This window comes from Lonchura striata, chromosome 7 (genome assembly GCF_050655825.1).
Source record: "Lonchura striata isolate lonStrDom1 chromosome 7, ASM5065582v1, whole genome shotgun sequence".
Taxonomy (NCBI): Eukaryota; Metazoa; Chordata; class Aves; order Passeriformes; family Estrildidae; genus Lonchura; species Lonchura striata.
Genome location: NC_140709.1, coordinates 14,515,766 through 14,536,278, shown reverse-complemented (window position 1 = coordinate 14,536,278; position 20,513 = coordinate 14,515,766). Strand labels below are relative to the sequence as shown.

Genomic DNA, 20,513 nt, shown 5'->3' with positions numbered 1-20,513 from the left:
CAAATCTCATCATGATAGTGGATACATTCAAAGCTGAGCCAACTTTAGATTCAGCACATTCCACCTTTTCCACCAGGTGTGAAGAACTCTCAGAGGTTTTGCATGAGATAGACAAAAGGAGAGAAGTCCCTTAAAGGAACATATTAGAGCACCATAGTGAGCTTTTTACCTCCAGCACTTTGAAGGTCTGTTCTAAATAACACAGTGACAGGGCACACTGTTGCTCTGCATGAGAATTGACTTAAGCACCAATTTCAGATTCCTCATAACCTTGCTCAAACATAATATCTATCAGTTTTCATTATTCATGAGATACTGTGTTCATTTGGGGTTCAATCCAACTTCTTTTTAACCTACTGGGCAATGAAATAAGACATTTCTGTAAGCTGTATTAGAAGTATTTATTAACACAGAAAGACAGGACAATCTCAAGCATCACTACTATTCTTTTTCTTCTGCAGCAAAATACATTCAACATTAAACTTCAGTTTGCCTTACCTCATCACCTTTTGCTGCAAAGACCTTCAGAGCTTGGTTGCCCATGTAGTAATGCCTCTGGATCTACAGATTCAAATGATCAAGAGTTAGCCTGACCTAAAGAAAAGGTCACTAATGCAACTGGACCAATTAGGTTACAAAACAACTAGTGTCACTCAAGGCAGAAGCCACCAAATTTAGTTACAGTCCATAGAGATTAAAGCCCTGTATTTGTCTTATATCTCCATTTATCACTTAATGAATATTCAGTCATATTGGGCAGGATATTCTCACAGCATCCTACTGATGGGCAGGAATGAAAGACAATGCTACTGGCAGCTGTTACCAGTCTGAATTATACTTCTGTAATTCAAAAGTCATTGTGGAAAACTATAATAGTTAATACAAGACCTAAACCTAAGGGTTACCATATCTGTGTTATTACATTTTTCTAGCAAAGATACATCAAAAAGGAGCTGGAAAAAGTCACATCCTTAATTAATAGAACTACTTCAACAGCAACCCAGACTATATACAGCTGTTACAATGCTCTCGGGCTATGCTTTTTCCCCTTCCAGGGACCCCTATGACTGGGATCTGATAAATATGGTCCCCTCTTTCCTGCCCCAACGGGGTTGGCAGAGGGCAAGAGAGCCCTCCCTGTCCTGAGACTAGATAAGGTCCTGTCCCTTCCTGGTTCTCTCTCTTTTCCCCTTCATCTCATGGAATAAACAACTTGGACAACCACATCGGGGAACTGAAACCTCTTTGGAATCTTTGCCCAACTCCTGACGTGCCTTCCCTCAAGGCCCTGTATATCTGGGCTAGCCTGGTGATTTGGGGGGCTGCAAAAAAAGATAGGCGTGTCATACAGCTATGCTAGCAAAGAAGCACTTGTGCTAGCAGAGTTTATTCTATTCATGGACATGGCTGAATCTAAAACAAAAAGGAAAAATAGTTTCATCAAGGGGCATCGCTGGACTAGTTGGAGTTACAGCAGCTCACACACACAGAAAGCCTGCAATCATAGAAGACCTGTCACAAAGATCACATAATACTATGGACACTGATTAAAATAAGCTCTCTTTGTTAAAGAAAAAACTCTTTGAATTACAGTCTCAGAACTTCATTATATCTCTGATTTTTCTTTCATTCATTTAATCTTTTTATCTTCTCTATTTAGCAAATTACCATAAGGCTGTTGAAGGCAGTGACAACCTGCACCAGAGCAGATCCGTTTACTGTATTACAGCACGATTCATCAGCTCAGATTATTCTACCTGCAGTCCTTCTTTCCTGTTCTGTCTCTAAATGCTCAGGAAATTTTACATTTAGCATAGTATACATAACTAGATGTGTGTATCACTACACCTTTTCTTGTTTGCAAAAGAAATTGTCCCTTTGTAATATTTTCAAGTATTATTTCTTGATTTACATTGCATGGCTTATAAATTAAAAATCAAAGTTTAAGCGGCCTCTGATCTTTTTTCCTGAGGGATGTGAACAACTTGGGAAAAGAATATAAGGTGGTTCTAGTCCTTATTTAATTATGCATTTGGAGCTGTTCCAGTTTTTCTAGTCAATAATGAATCATCTTTCCATGGAAGTTTTTTAAAAAAAAAATATTTAATAAAAACATACATTTGAATAGTGTCAGTTTTATCATTCCAAACAATAAAATTTAGTAGGCAAAAGTTAAGATAACATACGGGTCTTAAAAATTCCAGCTGTAGTTAAAAACTTCCTGATATCGTTATCTATCCACTGTAATTTTAATCCTGCAACCACACTTGAATAATTTTTTTCCACTGAGTGGAGGTGCAGCTACTACTGGGCATAACTACTCACACTCCTGGCTACAGGACCAGAGCACACTTTAAGATATAATTTCTGCTTGTTATGAAATCCAGAGACAAGAGAAGTACATAATAAAAACTAATTAAAAGCAATCAGTATTTGGTACATTGAAATTTTTTTAAAACAACTTGTTAATTCTTTTATGCGTATTTACATTACTCAAAAAATATTCCTAAAATTAACCCTACAATCATTAACTATGTATTTGAAAGTATTACCACACTCTCTGAACAATGACGGGAAAATAAAAATCCATGTGAAATAACAGTTTGTTCATCTGCTTTCCTCTTAGTTTTCATTCTCAAATAAAGTCAGACTAAGTTGAAACAAGAGGCCAACCTCCAGCATAAGAAAACTCTGCACACAGTGAAATACACCTTGCAGAACTAAATGACAATAGTAAGACTCAGCTGGAGGCTAATAATGTATGGAGAGATCCAAGAAATTGTTGCATTGGAACACAGGATTCAGACACATTTCACTTATTAGATCCAGTTTCTGGTACAGGAGGTAGCACTCCCTAACACCTTTCTGGCCCTGGCCAATTTAGAGCACATAAGCTCAAGCACGAGATGTTTCCTTGATCAATCACTTGCAGTGCACATGCCCTCATGTTACTCAACAACTAAGTCTGAAAGTCCTCAAGGAACAACCAGGTTACAGTTTCCAATTGGACTGGCCTCTCCTTTCAGTAAATCACATAACTTCCTTGCTCCTCAGTTCTTATGTTTTGGAACACTGCACTGCAGTAGGCTAATGACACATATAGCAACGTGCACAAGGTTTCTGTGACACCTGTATTGTAAAGTAAGAAGGTGTTTAGTTACATTCATTTGAGAGTAAGCTCCCAAATGCCTCCTATTTCATTAGCATATTTCCTTCACTGTAAAGGTAATGATGCCTTAGCCTTTATCAAGAGTTCTCATTTGTTCAGGCAGTAAGAGATTTCAAAGAGCAGGAGGGCTGGGAGCTGTCAGAAGTGAAGGTGTAGAACTGCCCTATGATTTAATTTTAGTTTTGACTGCTGAAGAGGACTGGGTGTGGGGTAACGCCAAGATGAGCAAAGTTTCAGTCAGAAACATTTTCAGAGGAAAAAAAAGATGGGGAGCAGCTTAACATTCACAGCAATTACTTGCCACTCATATCTCTGTACTCTCTCCTCATGTGTCCTTCTTCAAGAAATTTTGTTAAGCCTTTGCCTAAGGCTTTGCTAATGCTTAAGTCCTGGATTTTCTGAAGGAAATCACCTTGTGCTGGGTTAACTTTTATTAAAGTACTTGCTCAAAGTAAGTTTCTTACAACTGTCAGGGACAACAAATAGGAAAGTCAATACCACTGGTAGAGATAAGTGCGTTACAAACACCAAGCATCTCACAGAAATATGGAGAGCTTTTGAATGATGCTACCTTTGTCTAAGTTCTTATGTGAAGAAGTCTTCACTACATTTAAGTTTTGTCACAATAGAAAGAAGAGACCAGACATGGTTCACAAACTAATCCTTAAGGAATTGAGAATGAATGGAGACAGCTTCAGGCTTGCTTTAACATTACTTGAGGGAAAAACTTTTGTTAAGAAGTAGCCACACTCTTGGCTGGACAAAGCCTAGAAAGACTGTTGCCTGAGCTGAACAGAAGACAGACTATTAAAATCTGTAAGATGAAATTAGACAAAAATACCTCTGTCTCCTCTTTGCAGAGATCTGAACTCAGTGGCTCTGGCTTCACTTGACCAATGGCCACATTTATGAGCTTCTCTCCTTCACAAGACCACATATTGCTTACATGTACTAGAATCAGCAAATAAGTCACCTCTGCATACCTGAGTGGAGATGCCCCATTCCCAATATTGAAACTCAAAACAACACTATGACTTTACTGAATTCAAACCAAGATCAATTGCCTTGAACAACCCAGGAAGCTGAATAGGAAGACATTTAGTATCACACCTGAGAGGATCTAGTAAATCCCAAAACAGAAAAACACTTAGCTTCTGTTTTGTATTTCATTTGCTCTTCATCTTCCTTGGAAAAAGGAACTATATCACTCCCATACCGAAAACCTGGAGAACGAGAGAAGAGCATCTGGTAAGCATATGGGCCTACAATTTTAACACTGAAATTAGCTCTCTGAATATTTTAACAATGCATTCATGCCCCACAGCTACGTTCCACACATGCTCATCAAATTACTTTCCCTGTTATCAAAAAAAAACCAAACACCCGTAGACACATTTTTGTACTTCACGAACAGCAGTTGCACTCCTTGTACATAATTTTATGTAATGCAAGTACTCTCAGAGAGCAGGAAAGAAAATAAGGGAACATCTTGCCTTACAAAGTTACACTCACAGAATAGACTTAAGCAAATCAGAATAGATTTCAGCAAACAGATTGCAACATTCTCTGCAAACATAACACAAGCAACCTCAAACATACAATAAATCATACCACACTAGGTGACACCAGAAGAGATTCAGAGAATAGAATGTGATAACAGTAGAAGCAAGGTACACAATGGAAAACCAAAACACTCTTGTATGCAGAACTGGTCTTTTTATATATTTCTGTATTTTACTTCCCATGCTATATATTACAGGTATTTGTCCATATAATAGGAGGCTGTAATTTCTCAGAGGTATCATCTGCTCCAAATGCTTATTCTCCTATCTCAGCTTCCACTATCCTCCCTGTAATGTCATCACATTATTATGTTGCCACAGATTAAGGATGATATCCTCAGGTGTGAAGAAAGCAGAAGGAACAGAGATAAATCCCTGGATGAAAAACCTGTAAAGATACACTTTCCTACAAACTGAAAAGCAAACACACAGAATGAAAAAAAATTTAAGTACAGGTGCTGCAAATACAAAATGTTGTCTAATTGTGACATTTCTCAAAAGCTTCACAAAAGTCCAGGAGGCATCAGTAGCTCTTTTAGCATTAGAAATACCACACCACTGACAGGGATATCTCTTTATCTCTGCTCACCACTTCTTTTTACTAGTATCCCACAACTACTTACTAACTTAAGCAGTCAGAAGATTAGCTGAGAACAGTCATAAATCCCTCAAAATGCATTCTCTGTAAGAACTGGAATTTCTTTACACAGTTTTGAAGTTGTAGAACATAACTAGACCATCTTTGAACCATCATTTCTGCTTAAAGAAGGTCACATTGTCATTGGGACTTTATCTGATACTGCTCTGAAACGCCTATGAATGCTACAGTTCAAATAGATTATATTAAAAAATACAGCTTATTCTAATTTTCAATTTATGTTATTCATCTGACAGCACTCTCTATGCTGTTATCTGAATAGTCCTGCTCTTTATAGTTAATATACTTGCCCTACTTGTGTGGGATTGAAATAGCAAAGGAATGGAAAAAAACTAGTAACAAAATGTATCTATACAATCACAAAAAATTAAACAGATTTGCTTAACTCAATTTTTAAAAGTAAGTACACTATTTCCTGCTGTTTCTGGGCCTGTAGTCTTCTAAGGAAATTAATCTGCTCAGAAAGAAGCTGCAGGTCATAAAAAGTATGTTGCGTACCACTTCTTCAGATTGATCCTGTTATAGTACAGCAAAGCTAGTACTCCTGAACACTAAACCCTCCTTTGATGGCTTCATCTTTCCAAGTGCAGAATAACTAGAGCACTTGCTCATCTACAAAAAAAGCAGCACTATGAAAGCATTCATGTTATCGGTATAACTGAAGATCTAAAAACAGAATAGTGGTAGCAGAACTACTCACTACAGAACTGAGGTATGGCCTTCTACAGTGTGTAGTTCAGAAAGCTTCTGAAAGGAACTTAGTGCCTTCTAAGTTCCATCTGTTGTTATTACTATTATTGTTGTTGTTGTTAGTCCTATTACTATTATTCCTATTATTATTATTCCTACTACTGGCAAGATAAGATTTTTTTTAAAACATGTGAAAACATGTGCAACAATCTCTGTGTTCCACCAGCCTACAGGGCTCGCATTCTAAGACCACAGTTAGGCTTCAAGTTATAAAACTAAGAGGCCCTGAGGTGACCCAACAGTCCAAGCCATTATCTTCCCTTTGTCTTCAAGGTGCACATAAAGATGTCATACCTTGAATGGTATCATCTTTCTGAACCTCTGTCTCATCATCATCATTCAAGCAGTAAACAGTTTCTTTTTGCACGTCCTCTTTTCTGAGGGTTTTAGCATCCACAATTGCCCAAACTTTTTTCACATTCTCTTCTGTGACCTTGATATCAGAATTCAAAGAAAATGAATGTTTAACATTTCAATGGGATCCAGAGTACATAACAGAACACACAAAAAATCCTCAGCCTGAGTGCTGCATTGTTTTGCCAATAAAGAACTAATAAAGTCTGTCAAATAATGCATCTCTGGCTGTCACCAAAGTGCTTTCAGCACTGCTTCATCGGTATGAGACCTAACACATAAACTGTAGCATACTGACAGCAAACTTGTCCTGGTTTTTCATTAAACCTGTAGGTTAAGCCATTTGTGGAAGTCTTTGAGTCATAGGATACCATGTAAATTGCTTGCTATGCAATTTAGTACCTCCAACTGTATCAATACTTTTGACAAAGCATTAAGAAATATGTTAAAGATACAGTAAGACTCAATGTTCACTCAGTTTGCTTGGCCAAGTTTTCCATCAGGCTTACTACACTACAGGATAAAAATACCTTATATTACTGCAGCTTCCCCAAAAGGCAAAAAGATCCCAGTTGCATTATGGACTTGGGAAGGAAAGAAGGAATAAGTATTTACAATAAGTGAAAGTTTCCCAACTACAGGGAAATAAAACTGCTTTCTTTTTTCTCTGCTTAAGTGAAATTGATGGCATAGCTAGTATATGAGAATAAAAATGTAGAAATGAGCAGAAATCAGTAAATACAGAATACATTATGGCAGTATGACTGCTGTATGACCTCAGGCTAGTCACTCAGTTCATGTTGCTTATTCTCCCAAACTTAACTATTTTTTGTGTAAACATCTTTGGGACGGGACTCTTTCTGTCTATTTGCACTGGTCTGGCACAATAGCCTAATAAAAAAAATTAATAACTATAAATAAATAGAAAGTTCATGTCTTTCAAGGCTAGTATACCTAGCTCTCAGACTTCAGATATATTTCATCTTCATAATATCAGGCTAAGTCTCGTGTTGAAATAACAAAACAAACTCCATCTCACCAGATCCATCAATACTGCCACACTACACAGTCACCTATTAAATATTCAGTAACAAGAAATTTGCACATTTGCTGCCTTTAAATACACTTATTTTTTCCTAGCACTGATTAAAGGAACCATATAAACCGTAAGAAACAGACTGGGTCCAAGCTCTGCCAAACAGTACAAACAAGCTGAAAAAACAGACTTTTTATTCCAAGTCTGAAATAACAACAGATGTGATTTGAAACAATGGCTGGTAAAACATTTACACCCATCATTTTATGCACACATGTCCAAAATTCTTCTCATGCCTAGGGCTTAAGAAATATATATATAAAGTCTCACATACCACTGATGCTGAATGTAAATCTTCAATCACAGCATTCTTAATCAGGGTCATCAGCTTCAATACTACTAAGTGCTAGAGCAGACAGTAATCACTCCCATTTCTGTACCTTATGAATTTTAGTTATTTAATGTGTATGGTGAAGTTAAAGTTGCTGTGGGAACCACAATTTTAGATGTATTGGCTTCCAATCAAACAAAAATCTCTAATATAATTATCCGGATGTTGTTTCATCCTTGTTTTCTTAGCTTTAAGGAAAAAAAAACCAAACAAACAAAAAACATGTAGTTGCACCTAACTTGCTGCCAAATTACACTGGAACATATGATCTTACACACTTACTGATTTGTAGGCCACAATCCTTATAGACAAATTAGGACCAATAGTGAGCTGGCAGGGCCAAGGCATAGGCTTTCTTTCCATTTTCTTAAACATTGAAAGGCGTTCCAGGCTCTCTCTAAATGAAGGAATCAGGAAAACAGCAATGAACTCTGGTGAACTATAATAAAGTATTATAGACAATACACTCTCCTTAAGGAAATGCAGGAGTCCAAACTGTTTCAGCTTTGATTGCATAAAGCAAATAAACTGTATCAATAATCTTACCATTACCCATTGTCAGAAAAGAGAACAAAAAAAAGAGGTGGTACAGTAGATTATCCCCATCTTGAGCTTTTATGATGGTGTGACACTAGGGCTTAAAGGCACTGTGTTAAATCTAGTGATAAAACCACACAATTGCTTCTTAAGCATTTTACATTTTTCTGTGCTCATCCAATTAGGCCATGTAGCAAGCTGAACAACAAAAATTAGAAAAAGCTCTCTAAGTGGTAAAATGCTTTCTATAGTGAAGCTGAAGAAATAAAGAATCCAGTTTCAATTAAGAGGATTTTGTTTATGTAGAAATTAACTTCTGGCACTTTTTTATACAGTACTAGTGAACTCATTAATTTAAGGGCATTCTGTCATAATGAAGTAAGTTATTTCAACTATTTCTAGCCTAAACAGCAGATATAGAAGTTGAAAAAACACAAAAAAAATGAACTGTAATGAATTTATACTAAAAAGTGTTAACTTAATTGCACAACTTTTAGCAATGGAGTCCAAAATTAACAACACACAGTAATTTATAATATATCACTGTGAATTCAAATAGGCTTGCCCCAAAGAACAGCTTTCAGCTAATACAAACTGTATTGCCGATTTGGCTGTAAAATTCTAACAAAGAGAAAGCTCTCAATTTTTTTTCTTTTATTGCATGATAAAGCAAAGATAAAAGAAAGCTGAACTACTCTTTTTCACATTATGATAAAACCTGGAATCCACCACTGTCTTGATTAAAGCTCTTGTCTGGCAGAAATCAAATAAACTCCTAAAATGACCAGTAGAGAATTCAACTAGGCATTCTACTTTTCAGGTTTCCTAGTATGAACAGTTGTTTTTTTTAAATTCTAAAAGCACAATGAATGGCAAAACACACTGGGTTTTTTATACGAGATAAACACTGAATTTCCTTTCTAGTTTTGGGGTTTTTTTTTCTTATGGAAAGGAAGATTTTTTTTTTTCCTAGCAATGAAGACATCAACACAGGATTTTAAAAAAGAACATGGTACTATATCATTAGGAGTACTGCAATACATACAGTCAGGCATGAGTACAAAAATCAAATACACAAGTGCCAAATGCCTAAAAATGTAATATAATTCAATTCATTAATTCTATCCTTTAATTTCTTATATTTGCAGAAGAAAAATGCTGCCTGTAATTAAAGATGACCCAGTCAATAAAACCTTGCAAACATACATTTCAGCTTGTATTTAATGAACACAACCTTTCTCTTCTGCTCTGCAATCCCTTCCCTCAAAACCCAGAGGCAGCAGAAGTACATCCTGTCTAATAGGCTGAGTATCATAACAAAAAATCACAACAAAAACTCCTCACTCATTTTCCTGGCATGGCTAATTTATTTTTACAAGAGTTGAAATATTTTTACCAGCAGGAATAATTAATCTCGGAAAATGGAGAGCGTATCTGCGTTGGCCAATTATCATGACAGATTTGCAAAGCTGACTTCTTAAAGCTTGATAAGCAACTTAATTGCATCTAAAACCTCACATACTCTTAAACAACTTTTCCAACTAAAGCTTTAATCTACTAGCCAAATGCCTATTTATCCAGAGATTTTGGATTTCCCCTGAAAGTATGGCACAAAGACAGCCTTGTAAAGTAGCAAGAGTCTGTGATAAAGTATAAAGAGGCCAAGCCACATGGTAGGTTCATGCATATGGATTATTGCAAAGGATAAATGGGTCAGGAAAGATTCTGCTTTTCTGTGCAGTCTTTGAAGCAGTGACAAAGCTTGTTTTTTCTAGAGACTCAGACTGCTCTGTTGACATGTACAGAACACAGACACAGTGACACGTGTCTCTTCACTAATGCACAGCAAAGCTCAAGGAGAAGCTTCTCTGTCTGCTGAGATGCAAAGCTGACCAGCTGAGATGGGGGAGGGAAGGAAATCCCACAAATAAACTGATGAATTACAGCATACAAACCTACAGGGACAACATTCATCTAAAAATTACCTTTGATAACAACATTACAGCTGTGGTCTGCTAAACTTCCTGAAAATCACATTGCCTAAAAGACCACTTTTCATAATTGTAGAGCAGAACTACTGAGACAGTAACATCAGACTATGATAGGTGCGTTTCCCAACTGAGACAACACCTATGTAGAAAAGTCTTGGATATATCATTAGCTACAGTTTTTCAGAGATACACAAACTTTTATTCTTTCATTGGGAAAACAAGAAGTGAAAAATCATCTTTCAATTCCTGCATTCCTAATGCAAGAAAAATGAAAAATAAAAAAGTATATTGTTTGTCACAGTGGCACAGCATACTGTGATTAAAGAGCAGGATTCAACAAACAACATTTACTCAAAGAATTTGTGGGAGTTTATCAAACTAGTGAGATAAAAGTAGTCTGCAACCAAGGAACAAAGAACACCACTAAATGCAGATGTTCGAGGTGAACTATGCCACAAATTCCATCTCTTTCTAAAACATGTCTTTGAAATGACATTTACAGAAATGTTCCCCTCCAAAATCCTCCAACACTAAAGATGGAAGGAAACTGATTTTTACATTTAAATATAGATACAGAAAATTAATTTTCCCCTGAAATCCCTACGCTCTTCTACTTATACTAAAGCCACTGAAGAAGCTGTATGAAGGGGACTGAGGGTACAGTAAGTGATAAAATTCACTAACTTCAACTGATTACTTAACTTCATCTTTTGAAGAAGAAATCAGGAAGTATATCTATAGTACAATAACCAGTATTAGCCAAATTTACCTGAAAGTATAAATTTCTTCCAGACCTCCTTCTTCATCCAAAGTATACATGAGTTTCCTCACCACATCAATACCTTGCTTTTGTTGTTCAGTTAAACCCTTTATTGGAAAAGAGTTTTTGTGCATATGAGCATGTACACTGGCACTTGTATCTTCAGTTCCTTCAACACTCACTGGAAATGGTAGACTAAGAACAAAAGAAGAACCAATTAGTTTGACATTCTTCCTTATTAAAATAACCAAGCAAATCAAAACAAAAATGTTCTTAGGATCAATGACTTCTATCTAGCTGCAGACAGATGTGTAAAGACCCACAGGACTTGCAAAACAAATTAAGGAGTATTTCAAGCCTACACTGGTAACATCTTGACCAGAGCAATGCACCAGTTCTGGGTATTGTGCATCAATAAAGACATCTACATACAGTAATAGATTAGACAGTAAAATCAATGTTGATTAGAAAGTAAGATCCATTAAAAAAGATTGAACAAAATAAAGCCAATAAAGAAGGGAATTAGAAGGCAAGACAGCCTTAAATACAAAAAGCTGTTGCAGAGAGGAAGGAAACAATCAGTTCTTTGTATTCTGCCTGCACTCCAATCACATCATGCAGTCAGGTCAGATAGTCAAAAACCTGATAAAGGCATTTCAAAGCATAATCTCTAAAACCAACTGCCTGAGGAGAGAGAAGAGTCTCCATCACTGCTAATCTTTATCAGAAGGTTAGACAAACACTGCTCAGCAATGACAGACATACACCTGACCCAGTCTGAAGCAGAGGATTGCTCCAGATGACTTGTTAAAGGCCATTCCAGGCCTGTGTCTCTGTATCAGCTCCAAATGCCAGCAAGCAGGATATTCTCTGCAGTGGAGCTATTAGGTATTTCTGGAACAAATGTTATTCTTTCCGATTTTAATAGCTTACAACACTGGATGAATTTCTGACTGAAGATGGCACATTTTTCCTGCACTTCATGAATCAGATTTTAAAATTTAGCCAGGGGTTATAGATAAAATGATTGTGCAGCTCTTCAAATACAGAAGAGTATTAACTAAGTACAACAAACACAGGAGAGAAAGATTTTAAGATCTTCAACTCTGTGCCTCTGAAAACACCTGCAGATTTTTCAGGTCTTTCATCTGATCCAATTCTGAATGAACCACATGATACCTTTTACCACATTTCTACAAAGTGAAATAACTTTAGCATTGTATTATGTTTTTAAAAAGCAACCTACACATCTCTACCATACGTTCACCTCATTAGTCCTCACTAAACTTATCCACGAAGCAACCAATAATAAGCAGAGTTAACATTATGCACAACAGTGTCACATACAGCAAAATTAAAGATCAAGCTCCGGCAAAGTGTTTGGTACCTTTTTAGGAATCAGATTCCACTGACAAAATATAGAAACTGTATTTTTAAGCTGATAGGGCAACATCAAAAAGCTTCAAACCTCTGAAAGGTAAAAGTTAGGCTACATTCACTATACAATACCCAGAGACTACTGTGATGAGAAGTACGTAATACCCAACACTACACAGTGCTCAGCATGTGCTTGGCACCTGGAAACAGGGAGAAAAACTAACTCTCTGCTCCAAATTACAGCCTAGTTAGTCTATGATCAGGGCATAAGAGATGGAAGCATAGGTTATAACAAAATGTTTAGCAAGATTTTTTTTTTTTAATAAGCATTTTATATTTGTACAAGTAACAATCAAATAATCCTTTGTTCCTGTGGCTGGGAGACAGGTTGCAAACCTGAAGTCATTGCTGTAACAGCAACATTTCTTTTCTGCTTCATAGACAAGGGAGCAGTAGCTGAACACCAGGACTCCAAAAGATGTACTCTGACTGCACAGGTACTCAGATTCATGATGTTGCACCTCTACTCCCTCCAGTGCCAACAACAGCTCAAATAAGCCAGGAGGAGTGTGTCACACTGGAAGCCTAACTGCTTTTCTGGTGTAGACGGAACCTGGTATCTTTGCATCCAGCCTCCCCTAAGCAAAGGCAAAGATGTTTTGTGGATCAGACCATGACTTTCAGTCACATTTTCCTATCTAACCCCTCTAATCTTCCAGATGGGTTGGCAAATGGTATAAATGAATCCGTTATTAAGTTCATAACATTGTTCCTTACAGAATGCTAAATCTAGGCTAAAGTACATGGTCAGAAGTAAATCTAGGGCTTTAACTTTCTCCTGTGAAAGTATTTATTATAAACAGCCACATAAAGTTTTGCTTTTAAATAAACTCCTCTAGAAGGCTCACAGCTTCCAGTTGCCATCACATGCAACAGCTAATACAGACATTAACACCACTATTGATTATCTGGATCAATGCCTGTATCTACAGCATGACAATCAAGGGATTCCTGTTCTAACACATAAGACATTGCTTCCATTTTCCAAGCTCATCAATGTGAATATAACCCTTCTCTCCAGACCTGCTCCTCTACTGACACCAGAATCAAGCTATTAACATCTGCAACACTACCTCATTATTTCTTCCCAGTAATGCCCTTACCTTTTGTTGCTGTGACAAAAACACTGTTTCTTGGTTTATTTTTGGTTTATTGTTTCCTAATGCTCTGCTTATATTTTTCTTTTGTCTCCCATTTTACACTTTGGCTCTAAGCTATAAGCTTAAGTGGAGAAAAAGCCATCATCTTAACATTTATTTGCACATTATTTGACCAAGGGGATTTGGCTCATAAGTGGAATTCAAAGTACATACAACTGAGAGAAGTACTTACAATAATCATATTCCTTACTGGTACACCCCTGAAGAGACCATATCCAGCAGATCACCAGCTATTTCAATATAATTATTAAGAAAGAATAATTTCCCTTTAAAAGATGGCATAGTACATTACAGCCATTTTAATACTTACAAAAACTGAAGTGAAATTTCTGTTTTCTTCAAGTTAGCAATGATAATTCCCAGCTGATCCTCACTGACAGGACTACTAAGGTCTGTAAACAGTTCAATGTGCCTCTTCTCATATTTCTTTCCTCTTGAAATAGAGAAAAACATTTACATATATTGAAAACATAAGGCTATTTTTAAATTATTTCCTTACAAAATAATAACAAAATTAATATATTTTTAATTACTTTTACCAAAGAAATATACTTGTAAAATGAAAGAAAACAAATAAACCTATTTGGTAGAAGTTGTTCTATCATAGGTTATACTATTCATCCTAAGTGTTGATCTTTATATGCTTCCCCTTTCTCTGTGTTTATCTTTATATGCTTCCCCTTTCTCTCTCCTACCCTAAAACTGAGGATTCTAGCCCTGTGACTGTAGACAGTAACTACATCTAAATGAATGGAATTCTGCCAATTTTCATCAATGTGGATAAAATGCTAATAAAATATGTTAGGCTGTTTATGAATTACACTGGTTATTTCCTTTGCAGCTGTAAGTCTGTTCTTGTGAAAATGTATTTTAAATTACTGCTGCTGGTGGGGTTCCATTTTAGCAATCTAATTCAGGAGAGTCATTAGAGAAGATGGGCTTTCAATACTACTTAATATTCTAAGAAGTAGTAACAGTACAGATCAGGAAGGCTGGCCAATGACAGAATAAAATGCAGTTGAATTGGTACAGTTTTGATCTGGATAATCAAACAAGAGTGATTTTCTTGAATTTTTATCCTATAGTATTTTCTCAGATTAATACAATCTCCATATCAAAGGGGTTGGTGTATACAGGCTACAAGAAAACCCAGTGTTTCATAGCTATCAAGTCTATAATGCCATAAATACAGTAATTTTCCTTCACAACTCAGTTTTAACCATTAAATGGATACAGCTTTCCACACTGATTAGACCTTATTAATAAAATTATAAATTGCATCACCAAGTGCAGTCTTCTGCACTCACAATTAGATCATATAATGTTTTCAGAAACATGATCAAGCTCTGGTTTGAGAGGAAGTGCAGTTACCTTCCTTTCCTTGCACCACTATTTCAGAGTGTTAGAAACACCTTGCCAGCCTAAGTACATGCACTGATAACTTTGTAACACTGACGTCAACATTTTTTCTCAGCTTAAAGAGTGTCTTTTCCTACTGCACCTTTACTTCCCACAGCCTGCATATTTACAAGCAGCCACTTCATCTCCAACATTCTTTAAATTTCTAGGCTGAACAAATTCACTTTTCTAGTTTTGTTTTCTTTTTAGTTTTCTAAAATGTGCCATCACATTTAAATTCAATAACCCTTTTCTAAGCATTTTAACATCCATTTTTAAAAGCAGGACACAAAGGGAAGGCTTTGTGCCTTCTTTAATGGTATTAATACTCTCATGGCTCTACTAGAGGTTGCCAGTTGCCTCAGAAAGCTCTCCAATTGTCTGGACAAATCAGATGTATCACAAGGATTCTTTGGAGACTAATTTCTGTAGTGTGCTGTTTATCTTTAATGTTTTGGGTTTTCTTTTTTTTTTTAAGAAAGCACTTCCCATGTTTATACATATAGTAAATATAAGACTGACAAGAAAACAGTACAAAGTCAGACTTCTGTGTAAGACCTCGAGTTACATACTCACATTGTTTGCTTCTGAAGCAAGTCCATGCATACAATAATAGCATCCAAAACTAGGCAAAATTAAGAAAAATCTCAGAATATGAATCAAGAAATGATAAGTGGCTTTAATATAAAACAATTTTACATTTTCACTCCCTCTCAAAGACTGACACACGCATTTTAGTTAAGAAATACTCTTTTGAGATAAATACTTTTCAAATAACTGATGTGCAAGGGGTCCCTATATAACTTGTGTATTGTGATCTTGTCTCTACCCCATCTACCCAATGGAACACTAAAAAGACTCCTTCAGATTCTCAACTGTCAATGAGGCTGAAGTCCATGAAGAGGCAATCTAACCTTTAGAACATTACTCTGAATCCACCAACAAAATTTCAATATATATATCATTGCCTCATGCAAGTTTTTTTGAACCACCTGCATCTGACAATCTCTTAGTTTCTGCCTCATCACAATGTCCACTGGGAATGTGTCAGCCATCTGAGTGTCTGCACACTTATCTGAAACAGCTCTGACTGCCTGGATAGAGCTCACAGCAATCGTTTTATGGACAGAGAGAGACAACACAGGAAATTGAACTGAATGTAAATGAAACAAATGAAGGAACATCATACAGATCAGATCACCCTTTAAAACTCTTCACCTTAGTTACATATAACTAAGAGCATAAGACAGTCAAACATGAACAGCATTCAAACCAGGGAGTAATACTTGGCAAAGTTAGAAATACTTTATGAATAAATCAGTCTGATAAACCTCTATTCTCCTTTCTCTGAGGTAGAGATAGTTTTCTTCACAGGGGCTGGCATGGGGCTGTGTCTTGAAATTGTGCTGGAAACAGTGATGATAATATAGGGATGTTGTAGTTGTTGGTGAGGAGTGCTTGCACAGAGCCAAGGTCTTTTCTGGTCCTTGCACCACCTTGTCAGCGAGGTGGCTACAGGGGCACAAGAAGTTGGGAGGAGACACAGCAGGGACAGCTGGTCCCAACTGACCAATGGGATACCCCATACCACCTGGCATCACACTCAACACATAAAGCTGGCAGGAAGGAGGAAGGGGGGCTATTCAGAGTTCTGGTGTTGGTCTTCCTAGGTAACTGTTAAGTCTGATGGAGCCCTGCTCTCCTAGAGATGACTGAATACCTGCCCTGGGGAAGCAGTGAATAATTCCTGATTTTGTTCTGCTTGTGTGCACAGCTTTTAACTTCCCTATTAACTTGCCTTTATCATAACCCATGAGTTTTCTCCCTTTTAGTCTTTCAGTTCTCTCCCCTTTACCCTTTCAGTTCTCTCCCCATCCAACTGGTGGCAGAATGAGCAAGTAGTTGTATGGGGCTGAGTTTCCAGCTGGGCTGAAACCACGACAGTCTGGTTTCTAGAACTTCCGCTGACTTATTTAATAAACAAAATTTTTATTAAAAAGCATAAGCCAAGTTCTGTAATGCTATTTTAAAAATACATGCCTTATCTGAAGCCTAAAATTATATTACTATCTTTGTTCTCTTTAATTAACAGAACACTTCATAAAAGCAATGATTCTTTTTAAGGCCAAGGCTACATCTGTTAGCCTAAAAGAACGTCAAAAAGCAGCTAAGTCTGCTTTTGGACAAACTTACAACCACAAATTAGCTCAACTCTGATAGTAGTTAAAACTTGGGAGGCTGAGCCCAATTTTGCAACACTGACTTCCTGTCTCCTATGTAGCTGAATCAGTTCAAGAAGTGCTCTGCAGCAAAAGGATACAGTCTGCTTGTGCAGAACCTGCTTTAATCACATTTTGAATGTCTTCCAGCAGATCAAAATCTGGCAGCATTAGTGATCTATGTACAGTAATGTTTTGGTATTGATCTTCACTGGCAAGGTCATTTCTAGTGCCATTAGTGCCAAACAAAACTACAGCGACTTCATCTTTACTCTCAGCAAAAACCTGCAGATACAGAGAACACAAAATAGATATAAAAACCAGGTAGATTCATACACAACTATGTTAGGCAAATCTAACTAATTTTGAAACATCAATTACAATGTATTTACTGGTTTTTACTTATTTGGTGCTATCCTCTCAAAATGTAAACTTAGACTGAGATCACAAAGTTAGATATAATTAAACTAATAAATTTACAAGAGGCTAAACTAATAAATTTGCAAGAGGCTATTTGTTTTATCTGGGATAAAACAAATAAAGTTGGGTGATCCAGTCCTCAAAGTGAATCTTCAGTGTGGTAACTAATAAGTGTTGAAATATTTTAGAGAAAGAGAAAAGCAATTCTTTTCCCTAAAAGTTTCTACTGCCCTGAAGAAAAAGGGTAACCAACCTATCACATCTCATGCACAAAAAACACTGCTGAAACAAAGAGCACTGTCACTCCTGCATATATAGAGACTAATTCTCACTCATTCCTCATTTATTTCAATTATTAGTAAACGAGAAAAATGTTTCACAGATGTTATTAACACTTATGAAGTCACACACACCTGTCTCTGCAGAAACTTTGTCATAATCTTCTTGGCTTGGTCAAGAGAAGACTCTTCACCAGGGGAAGAACTCATTGTAAGGCCTACATCCAGGCACAGCACTATTGCCACCTGAAAAGCATGAGTGAGAGTAAAAAATAAAATACAAGCATAATTACTGAAAAGGTTAAAAAGGTTCATGCAAAACTTAAAAATCAAACAACTTTACAAGAGGTTACTTTTACACTAACTGTTAATAAGAGACAATGGTGGAAGACAGAACTGGTATAACTGCACTGAAAAGAAAATAATTTCATCCTGTACCATGTTCCAGACGTTTCAGTGGAAAATACAAAAAAATCCTATGTTACACAATGACCTGTAAAGGTCATGTAATTTCTATACAGTCCCATGAACATAGTCGGGATCTAAGGGCTTTTCTGCATCAGGAAATTAATCAGATATTTTAGTTGACAATTGGAATGATTAATTCAATTTTCAATTTAGGAGCTTAAATCCCTCACATTAGTCTATGTTTTTGTATTTCTAATCACCTCTTTAACTGATCTATACAAAACACTGCTCAAGTCTGCCCATGAATTGATTTATATACTAGAATTAAATAAAATAGTTTCTTGCCATTTCTCACTTGACTCTAAGTTCCTCTCAAGTTCTTTCAGACTCCCCGTATCTTGATTAATCATCTAGATAAATGTAGTTGAAAGAGGAATTCAGCAAAATGAAGCTCTGCATGTCCAAAGCCAGCTCAAATTTATTCTCATGGATTAAACCAAAGTACCCTAAATATACATCAAGACCTTACGTTTTGGGCTGCCAATAGACTAAAGTACACTGCCTGAAAAACAATGTTTGCCAGAACACAGGAAAGTCAGATATTACCTAGGCTGGAGGCAGGTGACTTGTTTTAAAATACAAAATATATCCAATTCCAGAAGAAATTAAGCTGACAAAATGTGGACAATAATCGTAAATCTGCCAAGTGGCACAAGATGTAGAGTCTGCTTCTTCAAAGCAAAATGGTTGAACAGTGAGAAAAGGTGTTGGTCTAAGCTCTGCATATGGCCTTGCAAGCAACTCCAAGTACCTGCTGATCTACAGAGCTCCACAAGCTGCCCAGCAGGTCTGAGCACTCTACTCCTCACCCTGCCTTCACCAGTGGCTTGCCCGGGAGCTGGGGAAAAGTGCCAGAGTCAGCCAGGTCTGCAGCAGCTCAGAGTGGAGCAGAGGCAGTTACAGAGGCTGCACTGCGTTCTCACAAGAGACTTGGCAGTGCCCACCTCCAGCCTGAGGAATCACTGTATGTATCTACCACAGCAGAAGCTGCTGACCCTCCTCAGCTTGGTGCTGTGCTCCCTAAAAACACACAATGGCTGGCAGCCAAATCCATCCTGTTGTCCAAAAGGGGTAAAACTCCCTTCAAAGATGGCAGGATAACAGCAGAGGAGCCAAAGAAATGCAGGACTGCAGAGCTGCCGTTTTGCTTACAAAACACACGACCAAGTGTCAAGTGCCAACATGCTCTTCTGGAAGGCAGCAAACCCAAGCTGGGTGCCCGTTCAGGTATGTGGAATCTTCCTGCAGGAAGAGGAGAGCTCTGGCGGTAACCCTGCTCTGTGTCTCTCCCGCTGTTGTTAACCTCTGCCCATCCCACCCGAGCCCCCGGTGCTGCTCTCAGCTGCGGGGTCCTAAGCGACACCTGCCCCCAGCTCGGCACGTGTGACCGTAGGACCAGGTACTGCTAAGGGCGAGATGGAACAAACCGCCTTTATCTCTGGCCTCTCGGTGCTGAAGAAGCTATAATAAAGCAAAGAGAGAGATGGCTACAGCAGCACCGATAAAGCTGTGTTTAACAGATAACAAACTGCCCCGTAACACGAGAGACCTCAACACGGCATTCACCAATAAGTTCCCTTAAACGCGCCACACACACAAACTGCGTTTTCAACAGAGCAAAACCAGTTCTGGCGTTACTCCAGCAATGGCAGTCACTGCTGCGGGAGCTGCACCGTGCTCTGAAGCAGGAACAGATTCCCTCTGAGCTAGCCAGCTTTGCACGGGCAGCGGCTCGGCGGCCAGCACGGGAGGAGCCGCCGGGTGGCAGGGATGGGTGGCAGGGATGGGTGGCAGGGATGGGTGGCAGGGATGGGTGGCAGGGATGGGTGGCAGGGACGGTGCCTGCGGGAGCGCGGACCCCCGCCCTCACCTTGCCGCCGGGCGCCATGGCGCTGCTGCCGGGCGGGACGCGCCGCGCTCCGCCC

The 20,513-nt window shown here is 37.8% G+C and overlaps 1 protein-coding gene across 3 annotated transcripts in view; it reads right to left on the bottom strand.

Moving 5' to 3' along the window:
• Positions 1-20,513, bottom strand: part of XRCC5 (X-ray repair cross complementing 5) — a 49,911-nt gene extending 29,398 nt beyond the window's left edge. Inside the window, exons 1-11 of one of the 3 annotated variants that reach the window (XM_085584213.1) lie at positions 20,459-20,513; positions 19,741-19,830; positions 18,256-18,366; positions 17,524-17,707; positions 15,780-15,828; positions 14,116-14,238; positions 11,218-11,403; positions 8,203-8,317; positions 6,434-6,572; positions 4,280-4,392; positions 499-561 (exon numbers count right to left, since the gene is read on the bottom strand). In XM_085584213.1, coding sequence (XP_085440339.1) covers positions 499-561; positions 4,280-4,392; positions 6,434-6,572; positions 8,203-8,317; positions 11,218-11,403; positions 14,116-14,238; positions 15,780-15,828; positions 17,524-17,707; positions 18,256-18,330 — 1,047 coding nt within the window. In that variant the 5' untranslated portion in view covers positions 18,331-18,366; positions 19,741-19,830; positions 20,459-20,513. Of the gene's footprint in view, positions 1-498; positions 562-4,279; positions 4,393-6,433; positions 6,573-8,202; positions 8,318-11,217; positions 11,404-14,115; positions 14,239-15,779; positions 15,829-17,523; positions 17,708-18,255; positions 18,367-19,134; positions 19,831-20,458 lie in introns of those variants that run through there. The other 2 variants (XM_021526169.3, XM_085584214.1) reach the window with 2 other exon arrangements.